This window comes from Amborella trichopoda, chromosome 10 (assembly GCF_054954075.1).
Source record: "Amborella trichopoda isolate Santa Cruz 75 chromosome 10, AtrichopodaSantaCruz75HAP2 v2.0, whole genome shotgun sequence".
NCBI lineage: Eukaryota > Viridiplantae > Streptophyta > Magnoliopsida > Amborellales > Amborellaceae > Amborella > Amborella trichopoda.
The window spans coordinates 4899504-4911604 of NC_142345.1; the positions used below are offsets into that span (position 1 = coordinate 4899504).

The 12101-nt window shown below is 36.0% G+C and overlaps 1 protein-coding gene across 14 annotated transcripts in view; it reads right to left on the minus strand.

The window, feature by feature from the left end:
• Positions 1–11316, minus strand: part of HYP1 (hyperosmolality-gated Ca2+ permeable channel 2.3) — a 77783-nt gene extending 66467 nt beyond the window's left edge. For 2 of the 14 annotated variants that reach the window (XR_016043395.1, XM_011625279.3), the window contains exons 1-3: positions 11236–11316; positions 8262–8382; positions 7628–8049 (exon numbers count right to left, since the gene is read on the minus strand). Coding sequence is in view for 11 of the 14 variants with exons in the window: in XM_011625279.3 (XP_011623581.1) it covers positions 7628–7899 (272 nt within the window). In the remaining 3 variants the exon portion in view is untranslated. Of the gene's footprint in view, positions 1–7627; positions 8072–8261; positions 8577–11127 lie in introns of all 14 variants that reach the window. The other 12 variants (XR_016043397.1, XM_011625280.3, XR_016043396.1 and 9 more) reach the window with 10 other exon arrangements.
• Between the last annotated feature and the right edge of the window lie 785 nt (positions 11317–12101).

Here is a 12101-nt window from a genome sequence, read left to right on the forward strand (position 1 = left end):
TTGAAGAGACTCTTATCCCCTTGTTGTAGAAGACATATATTATCACAAAGTTGACAAAAATATTTTTAATAGAGAAGTACATTTCATTCACAGCTTCCCACACTTCCTTAGCACTATCATAAAACATAACATCAGCTCTCACATGGGATTCCATACTATTCCATAATCATATCATAATTTGATAGTTCTCCCTGAGCCACTCATCATACCCACTTTCCAACTCTTTTAGGCCATCTTTGGTTAAAACGTTCATATTATCCCTTGCGCCCAAAACAACCTTTATGGATTGGGCCCATAAAAGGTAATTGGACACAGTTATGTCACTGATAGTAGGAATTCCATGTTTGCTTTCCTTGGCCATATGAGCAAAACAATCTCAAATAAGCAAGGTATGAAGGTATATGTCAGGTCACACATTAAAAGTACCTTAAACACGTGCTGGAAATCCAACAATCCACAAGCACAAAACAACAGATAACACACACAAAAACTTCTCAATCAACTATAGGGAGAACACTATCTGTTTAGAAGCCAATGGACAAAGCTCTTTCCACTATAACGCACGATGAAACCCCAAATCATGTTATTCACAACTTCTGTAACACACCTTTCAGCATTTCACACTTGTTCCTCTCAGCTTTTCACATCTAAGAGCGGAAGGCTTTTCACATCCAAGAGAGGAACCTTTCAATGGCACGACCATGTACAACACACAGAGGACACCATGTTGGCCTCACACACATAGAAAGGAATATTTCTTGACGAAATCAACACTAACAGAATTAGGGTTTTCCCTATCCTTTTTATTTGTAAAAAAAAAGGTCGCTATTTCTTTAAAGAAGAGAGAACAACACAATAAGCAAATCAGTGCTCTAATACCATGTGAACAGTACTCGTGACAGTACTATAAATAGTATCATGAAAAATGTGGTGAATAGTGCTGTCAACAGTGCCATGATTAGTAAAGTGTCAAAACCAGAGAGAGAGAGGGAAAAGAAGAAAAGAAAGAGAGAAGAGAGAAAAGATGAAAGAGAAGAGGAAAGTCACCGCATGCCCCACTGATATCTTTACTTATAATGTTCGTTAGCGTTTGCGAAGGACAAAAATACCCTCAAGTATCTTAAAGTATATAAAAATGACATAAATGCCCCAATACACAAAACAAGTCATTTTTAAACAAAGTTCTAGGAGCTAAATGTTCTTTGATATTTTGTATGGGTATTTTTTCCCTTTCATATTGTGTAATAATTATAACTGGTTTATATGTTGTGTGAGGGATAAGTTTTTAACCTCACATCACTCTCTTCTCTCTCTCATATATGTCATATCTCTCTCTTTCCTCGCTTCTATATCTATTTTCTCTATTCTCTATAGATTCTATGGCAGTTATTTTTGGATAAAAATTGGTGGTTATTTTTTTATAATGTTTGGAAAGGCTAGAAAGGTGTTCTAGAAGTTTTGGAAGCTTCTTGTTGATTTGTGATAAGGTTGAAAAAGATCTTTTGGATATGAGTCTTATCTTTGTAAACTAAAAGAGAAGGATCAAGGAAACTAATGGATAGGGTTCTAGATCCTCCCCTCTTCCATGAGGACTAATTTAGGGACTGGGGGCTGAGCTTAAAAGCCTCTCTTCACCCCATAGATTACTAAGGATCAACAGTCCAGATTGAATCCCAATAACATGGCAAACCGTAGTTGGAGACACCACTCTAATAGGGGTTCTATCCCATGGAAATTACACACCACCAGAAAAGCCTCTCTCTCTCTCTCTCTCTCGCTCTCTCTCTCTCTCTCTCTCTCTCTCTCTCTCTCTCTCTCTCTCTCTCTCCATCCATCCTCCTCAGGCCCCTCCGTACTATCTCTCTTCCTCTCTCTAAAGCCCACAAAGGGGGTGCCGCCCCACACTAGAGAAACTAGGGTGGCACAGGCCATATAGCCCTAGCTTTGGTTCTTAGTTTTGATCTGCGGTGCAAGCCATAGCATGTTGAGGTGTGCCTTCATGGCAGATACTTGGTTTTGCTCTCTTCTGCCCCATCTAGTATTCTTGGTTTGCCATAAAGCTTCCCATCTTAAGGCGATTCAGCAGGGATCGTGATCAATGCGCTATTGAGCTAGGTGGTCAAGAGTGGGGTGTGTCAAAGTCCTTTGGAGGTGATCTGAGGCAACTTGTTCTAATAAAAGGCTTCCCATTGTTCTTGATTCATTTGGTTATTCCAATTTTTCTGATTTTTATGAATGGAAAGAATTTGCTATATTGCAACAAGTAAGGATCCTTGATATGTAATAGTATAGTTGTTGGAAATGCTTGTGATACTGAATCGTTTTAGGAACCGGAATCACGTGTATCTGATGATTCGTTGTCCGTACAATTCAAATCATCGAATCGTGATTCTCAATATATCGGAATCACGTTCCAATAACATAGGAATCGTGTTTCCTATTTGTAGGAATCGGTCTCCCATCATGTTGGAATCGAGTTTCATACTAATATGGAATCGTACATGACCCCACATCGTTCAGTGGCTTCTAGAATCGCGATCCGATGAGATTGGAATCATGATTTCTAAATTTCTGGAGTCGTTGTCCCATCGACTTGGAATCGAGATTCTCACCATTCAGAAATCGATATTCTCCCCATTCAGGAATCGTGCACCAATCCCCTCTGATATATGAGAGAAGTATTAAGAATATATTTAAATTTTACCATTATTTACAAGATTGAATAATGATCTACATATATTTAATCCAATTACCAATGGCACCCTTGTTATGATATCTTTGTCAACAATCCCATACAATGGACTCAGTCTACCAACAACCCTTCGCCTACCAAGACCCTGGACTTGGTCTATGGCATACAACTAGTGAGAACAAGAGCGAGCTCCTTCTATCTCCTTCCCTAGAATTATATAATAAGTAAATGAAATAGAAATTCTCCTTCTTTATTAAATGTAATTTTGAAAACTGAGTTATTCAATTTTAATTCAATTTCTGATATTTAAAGATTAATTTAACCTAAAACACCATAGGGTATCTTAGTACCCATCTTATATCAAACAATATTACATTAATACCCACAACATTTACCAAACACTATTAAATTTGATGTAACAATTTCTTTTAATAATATTTATGCTTGGCAAGAGTTGTGGAATTCGAGTACAGTGATAAAAATTCGAAGATAAGCGAAAATAAAAATTTTGAATATTCCCCAAATTTAAAACTTGATTCAATGTTGACCGAAACATTTGTTCAATGCATTTGCGAACCACGCTTTTTAATGATGTGAAACTTGCTTCCAAACAACATGGATTCACGGAACTTGCTTCTAAACAACATGGATTCACAATTCCTAAATAATCGGAATACACATCTCGTACATGTAGAATCACATTGTTGTGTAGTTAAGAATCACAAATTTGGCGATATGGAATCTTGATTCCAAGCTTCTAGGAATCAAGATTCATATACTAAGTTGAATCGTGTTTCTAGAAACTTGGAAACGTGAATCCTTTCTTCCAGAATCGAGTTTTGTCTTGGGAAACGCAGAATCGAGATTCCGAACAGGAATCGCGACCTCGGTGGGTGATTCAGGTAACTACATGTAATAGCCGTATTTTATTGTTTTAGAATTGTAACTTGAACTTGTGAGTAGACTCATCGATATAGTTACTTAAAACATTTGATTAAAGTTACTATGTGTGATATACTTCGCCACCTTTCAAACACAAACTATAAATGAAAATCTATACTAGGAAAAAAGGAAAAGGTTCTTAATCATAGAGTCGGCTGAGCTGGCATTCCATTCAAGACCATTCATCATGATATCTTCAAGGTTATGATCATGATATCTTCAATACCGTTCATCATGATATCTTCATGGTTATGATGAGCACTTTGACCCTTGGCAAAAAGGCTATGCATTTTATGAGCTTAAGGAGCCTTTTGAAAAATGTTGTGAAAGACAACAAGAAAATTTTGAATCCCAAAGAGATGGGTGGGAGAAGTATGTGGTAACTATCGTGGTTTGATGGACGGTCTTATTGAAGATCCAGAGTTAATTACTAATTTTTTGGTCAATTGTTTGTAAGGTACTTCTTTTGTTAAATATGCTGATGCATCGGACAAGGCACATGATGCTACTAACTTGTGTGGGTTGATGGATGAGATTGTAGATATAGATCTAGAAGAGCATGTGGTAGAAATAATCATAGAAAATTAACCAATTAATCTGCAGTAGGGCATTTATTGACATTGAAGAGGAAGCATATGTTTTGGGCTCCTTGTGCATCATAGTATTTAGACCTCATGCTTGAGGACATAGGGAAGATGGTTAGGATTAAAAATGCAATTGCCAAAGCTAAGGTTATCATTGGTTTTATCAATAATTATACCTTACTTCCAAGCATGATGAGGAAGTACATGGAGAATAGGGAGATAGTGAGACCCAAGACTAGATTTGCCACATCATAGGTCCCTCTTCAATGTCTATGCAAGAAAAAAGTTGCCTTAAGAGGCATGTTCTTTCATGAAAAGTGGACTAAAAGTAGGAGGGTGAACTACTTAGATGGGAGAAAATTGGAGCAAACTGTGTTAAATACATATTTTTGGGTGGAAGCTACTATGCATTGGATTGAGTACGTTGCAATTTCAGTTGAAGGTGATGGAAAACCCACCATGGGCTACATAAATGAGTCAAGGATTAGGGTAAAAGAGAAGATCAATGTTCTCAAGAATAATAAAAGTAGATACCAGCCTATACTTGAGATATCAGCCTATACTTGAGATCATGGATAGGAGAATATACAGCATGACAGCCCCTCCATGCAATGGATACTTTTCAAATCCATCTCTTCAACACAAGCACCTAAACATTGATTGTAGGATAACAGAAATCTATTGAGCATTTAAGTAACCTTTTTTCTCCTTTGCTTGTTTCTTTTATTTCTATCACAACTCCATAGCAAAAGAAGGAACATGTTATAGTTAAAATAATATAATTGAGTACATGTCGGATGCAATCATCACCTTAGGGATAGATACCATAAACAAATGGATGTTAATCCTATTGTCTTGGACTAACCCGATTGCTCAATTGAATGGACCATATATCCATTATCAAAGCCAGTGTCCAAGGATGAGGACTTCACTTGGTTGGATGTCATTCGAGCAATGGGAGTCGTAGAAGACCTAAGGCCTTGGACCAGATTGCAAGAAAGAGAGTAAGGTCATTGGTTCTAGAGATTGAGGAGGAGGCTGACTCAGAGAAAACTAAGGAAGAAGTACATGTAGATGGGCGATGATGACATTGATGATAACAGCTTTACAACTGTGGCTTCAAATGTGGGACACGAACATGATGGATCATAAAACTTCATAATTGAGTGTATTCTTTTTTTTATTTTGGACGTCAATGAACTATCGGTTTTCATTTTAACACTCGACTCTGTTACACTTTATCAAGCTATCAGCAACTCATTCCGCGGATGTATGAGAGACCAAAATTAAAATGCCTATAATGACATAAGTTACATATTCATATTATTCTTTGGGTTATTATATTTTTGTAATTTTTAAATTTATTGACCGTGATGGAGGTGATGTGCCCAAATTGAGCCACATAGCACATCAAACCCATGTCCACATCAAGTCCACATCCTGCATTTGATAACTTTGGATTGTAAACTATATTTATGATGTAATTTCATACAGAATTCACTGATACTCTGAATTGGGTTTGCAGTATTTGGACAAAAACTTCTAACTGGTTCTTTGCAAATTGTGCCATGTCACTCTCATCATTCAAGAACTCATTTGGTCCAGCTGAAGACTATTGTAAGCCTAAACAAAAGAGTTGCTAGATGACTTGGTGGGGGCACAGGGGCATGGTTTGTTTAAATAAACTTTGTTTAAATAAACTCAACTGGCAAAAAATTGTCCTTCTTTAGTGGTGGCTCAATCAGTTGTTTACAAATTCTTCACTGAGAATAAGAATGGCAACAGAAAATCACACAAAGAAGCAAGAAATCTGTTCTAGTGTCAACTGCCTGTTTTGCCTACCCATCCTTACAAGAAATTTATGCAAAGAAAATTATGGTCAGACCCAGATCAAAGCTATCCCTTCTCTTATTCACCAATATAAGTAGGAAATCAAAGAACAATATGTACGCGTGCATATGCATGTGCATTAACATGGAAAAAAACATCAATTATGCAAAAATAATTATGCATGGATGCACATTACAGAAAAACGCTATAGATCTAACATACTCATACCAAGATCTAATGTAGCTTATAAATCTGATTTGATAGTTAGTGAATCCAAAAGGTGACCTATTATACTTGTATTCTAAAATTGGAAAATGCACAAATGAACTAGCTCCCTTGTTTTTAACGCGGTATTTTTTACATTCTTTAAGAATGTAAATGGCTTCCAAAGCTCATCACTTCTTGTTTCTCTGTAAAATAACATTGGGGGAACCCCTTTCCATACTACGGACTGGTTGAGAGTTTATTTGCGAGTTCTTATGTACTTTGAGACTTAAAAGTTCTATCCTAATTGAGCTTAAGTGGCTTATGGGCCAGGCAGATACAGAGGAATTCCAACTTTGGAAACACCTAGGGCAAATCGGGCCAAGCACCAAGTAGCCACCTAAATTTCACCTCCAATGACATCTCCTGTAAATATCTAGGACAGATTGGAGTTCGCAAAAACATCAGTAAAATTCTCAAAACCGACATGGGCCTCGCTGGCATTTGTGGCACGGCAGCAAAAGCATGTGTTTTCCAAGTCTCTCATAGGCATTAGAAAGTGAGAATTTTGCATCCATTTCAGAAGATAATTTACCGAATGTCATCAGGTACACCAGTAGCGAGATGAATCCCTAGAAAATAGCTAGAATAGTGGAAGACACATTCAAGGGAAGTGAACGAGTAGACGACTGTCACTATTGCCATGTTCTTACAATCTCAGATAAGCTAGAGTTGGATTCCATCATCCAAGAGAAAGTAAGGAGGGACTCACTATTGATCCAAGACTATTATAGTACGTTTTAACCTCTCTCTATCACTATTTCCGACTCCCACTTCCTGGTCTTTAAGAAATCGTGTCTCCTAGTTGCTTCAAGTAACTTAACATAATCAACATAATTATTATTTATGGAACAAAGAAAACACTTACAGTGCTTACAGCACAGCAAAAGCATCACCAGAGGCTGTCCACTGTATCATATATTATGTAAGTATACATGCACGCGTACACAGACAAACACAAACGCACACGCTCATTTATATTGTGAAAAAAACATTAGAATTGACAACCATGAGTTTAAAATGCATAACGTATCTACTTAAGTCATAAATTTCCGCTCAAATAAACTTAAAAAGGGAGCAAGCATTCAAATATTGATCTTGAGGCCTTTCTGCACAATATGTAAACAGTTAGCCAAGTAACAAAACAAGTATAGCACATAACAAACATGCAGGTCTTTAATATATGTTATATAGGCCACAACACTCAAATATATTGGCCACAACACTCAAAGAGTGTGTGCTAAGACAAGAAACTAGAGATTACTAGAGGAAATGATAGTCAGAACACAACAGCATGCATGAGAAGTTTACTGACCTGAAGATGAAGATACGCATGAAAACAACAGCATCCAAGCCTGCAAGGGACAAGAGCTCGTCCTCTGAGGGCTCCCATGCCTTTTTCAACCAACCAGCAGAAGGCAACAACCTCTCCAAATTGAAGGGCCTTTCTTCACCTTTGTCAACTAGGCGAGGTGCATAAACCCTGACATTGCTGGGTTGCTTCCCCAGGATAGAATATAATGTGACAAATAAAACACAAAGACCAAGGTTGATGCCCACAGAAGTTAATAGAGCTGAGACAATCATTGCTTGATGATAAAGCCTCAAGATCTCCAGGGGAAAAGAAAAACTTCACGCTCTATTCATGCCTCAGAAATGAGCATAAGATTTTGCAGCTTCGTCCAGAGTCTTTGCCTTTCATTGTCGAGATCAAGGCCACAATACAAACAAATGCGACTGCAAATATACTATTTGTAAACTTGGGAATCACCAGGTATTTAGTGCCCAAGGTCAACACATATAACATAAATATTTAATAGGAAGTATCAACCTTGAACAAGATAGGAAAAATAAACAAAATTATATACTCAGACACACTTCCACATGAAACCATCAATTCTATCACATTCCAACAAAGCAATTCTATCAAAGTGAATGTAATTACTTACTAAAAGTGAAGTGGCACACATGCATGAACATTGCCTCTAGGAGATTAGTCAGTACTATATTACTGGTGTAAGGTTGCAGATCCCCAAGTTAGCACCACCATCCAAAATACATACCATTCACCTAAGGAAAAAAGGAAAGACGCATTTATCACACCATAAGCACAACCATCTACCCCTTCAAAAGGACCAGCATACATCTCTTGTCGTCTCTTAAAATCCCATTCAAGGACCAAAAATTATGCACCAAAAACCCATTATATATCCACAGATGATAGTCGGAGATTTCACCAGTTCCCAGGTCTGAGCCTATGGAATCTAGACACAAGGATGAGAAAGCAAATGGTACCATGTAGTGAGTACGAATCAAATTAGAATATAGAAAAATGCACACCACAACTAAGAGGAAGGTGATATGATAGTAATGAGAATAGCATCTGTAGTGTCATTTGTTCATTGTACTATGGAATTTTTCGATTCTAGAATCTGTAATTGTAAACGTGGTGACAATTGACAGTATCGAGACATTATCGGTGGTGAATTTTATCAAGAAAACATTGTGATCGTCTTTTTAATTTGGTGTTTATCAGATAAGTACCTAGAATTTAATATTCTAAATTACTATATTATTTCATACAAAATAAATTTTTAAGGACCACATTAATAACTAAGCTTTAGGGTTTAGAGATTCCTTGCACCAACCCAATATGTTCAATTTTCTAATAATGTAGAAAAATATGAAAGTTAATTATGAGTATATTGGTTTCTCTCAGTGTGATTTATTGACTCTAGCATGATATATTGCAGAAGCAGTTAGGCCATTAACTTCAAATGGTTCAGACTTCACACAATTACAAAATCATGATTTGGATGTGTTCTAAAACTCGGGCCAGTGTGAGTGGCCTCACCCGAGTTACTCGGACTCTGCAAGGTGCCATGTCCAAATAGGAACCATCCAAACTTGACCACTTCCTACATTTTGATATTATAACTTGTATAGACATGGTTGAGTCACTGACAAACTCGGCCTAGTCTATATGGACGACTGGAACCCGTGACTTTGCTGAGTCCCAAGTCTAGCCTTGTTTTTTAACATTGTATTGAACTATCTCTGTTTGTTGCTATCAAAAGATGGGTTCGTTTTGGGAAAGATATGGAGTTACTGGATTCCACTGGCATATTACCAATGAGAATCAGTGGTCAATTAGAATTTTGGAGAATATAAACCTCTTCCTAAAAGCATTTGTGAAACTTGTCAAATTGCAGGTTTTGTTTGTAGTTTTTAGATGCCTTTGTATTACCTAATTTTGTTTGGGATGATTAAGTTGGTCAAATTATGCATATTTTCTCAATTTGATTTTTAAGAGCTTTAATGCATGAATGCCTCCCCAGAAAAACAAATCCTGTATTTGATTTATATTTTCGATATGAATTCGTGATCTTGGATATTGGGTAAATGATGTTCAAAGAGCTGAACGGAATCCAGAATATGACAATTTTTTGTTTCGCTCATTTGTTTATAGATCGTGGATTTGCCAATTTCATTTTATTTCTAGGTTAATGAAACGTTTATTATCTTTTCTTTTTCTTTTTCTTTTTCTAGTACTATATGATTAGTGTAAGATTGCAGATCCCCATGTTAGCACCACCATCCAAAACACATACCATTCACTACCCCTTTGAAAGGACCAGCATATATCTCTCGTCGTCTCTTAAAATCCCATTCAAGGACCAAAAATTATGCACCAAAAACCAATCATATATACACAGATGATGGTCGGAGATTTCACCAGTTCCCCTGTTTGAACCTATGGAATCTACATAAAAGGATGAGAAAGTAAATGGTACTATGCAGTGAGTACAAAGCAAATTAGAATATAGAAAAATGCACACCACAACTAAGAGGAAGGTGTATAATATTGATGAGAATAGCATCGGTAGCTTCTTTTGTTTATTGTACAATGAAATTTTTCGATTCTAGAATCTGTAATTGTAAAGTTGGTGGCAATTGTTAGTACCGAGACGTTATCGGTGGTGAATTTTATCAAGAAACCATTGTGTTGGTCTTTTTAATCAGGTATTTATCAGATATGCCTGGAAATAAATATTCTAAATTATTATATTATTTCTTACAAAATAAAATTTTATGGAGATTAATAAATATGAAATTACATGGGGTTAAAAACATAAATATGTCAAAATTTTAACAATGAAAAAGTAGACAATTTGTTTTTAATGTATCAAATAAAATTATCACAAAATCATTATCCAGCTTGATTGCTTCAACTTACATATCCATTATCAACTCCTCGCAAATTCCCATATTCATTATTGAGGTAATAGAGCTATTTTTAGGTAAATGACACGTTTCTTTCAAACTCAAATTGCTAATTTTGCTTTCAAAATCATTGGCAAAGTTCTTTATAATGATAATAATGGGAGGCCATAGAATGTGATGATAAATTCATTTAACTGGACATTATCAGAGTTATTATCAGCAACAGCATCAGAATTTCTCATGATAAAAAAGATACATTCAACTCGGAGACAATTGTCACTACGGTTGTACTAGTACATGACAGACCGACCTGTGCATCCTCACAATCCCCTTATGTAATCTCTCTCTGTTTCTCTCTCCATGGATTGAGATCAGAGCTGACACACATCTGTTTTAGTGGCAATACTTCTTGTACTTTTTATGTATGCAGTGTGAGAGTAATCATCAATTGCCAAAATTTTCAATGGAACTTACACACCATCCCATGGAAGTCCGATAGGAAAGAACTAACAAGATCCAAAACAGAAGAGAGTCCTAAATGAAACCAGAGATACATAAAACAAACAATGGGAGTAATCAGTAACAGCTTACTTCAATTTCTCGAGAACAGTCACATAATCACTTGCAGAGCAGAAGAACAAACAACAGGATGAGAAGCAACAGATGAAAATCGAATATTGGTAAGAGAGAAGAGAGAACCTTTAAGCAAGCAGCTACTGCCGCAATAACCAGCGAGCACAAGAGAACGGTGAAGAGAAAACACCTTTGACATCCCCCTGCTATGTAATATCGAGAGTTTGTACAGAAGTTCCAATTTACGGGGAACGTTAATAATAAAGGAAAATTTACGGAAAAGCCGAAAAACATTCAGGGTAAAGACTGTATATTATGAGAGCATTTACCTCACAATCATTATTAGCCTCTTAAATTGGATATTGTAGGTGTGTTAAGAATTTTCTTTTAACTTTGGATCTTCAATGATACACTTACAATCAAAATTTTCAAAATTTAAGGATAATAGTGATTATAACTACCTTGTATTAAAACAAATGGTTTCCTTATATATTTTTGAGAGACAATAGTGATTATGATTACTTTGTACTAAAAATAAATTATTTCATTATATATTTTTCATTATATAAGGATTGGGTTTCTATGCGTTCCCCCTCTAAAATTTATCTTAAAAATAGATTTTGTAACCATTTTTTCCCAGTATTCATTTTCTAGGCAAAGGTAATCATGAATAGAAAAAATAAAAATTTGTGAAAATCCAAGATGTGCTTTTTCTGAGGATATTTTTTACACCCTCCATATTAGTTTTAGTCGATGCACTTTATACAACATCCTTTTTAGAGATACATGATGTGCGGACTCTATATTTTTTCCAAATTTATGGGGGGATCCGGTTGTCAAGCTTTTTTATATTTTTCGACTTATAGGTATGATGTTAAAGACATTGAAGGAGCTTTTCTTTTTTATTTTTGTATTTGTTGGATGAGTATGATGTTAATACTAAACTTATCCAATCTAAGATCAAACGGTAAGTGGCTCTCTTGATCAAAATT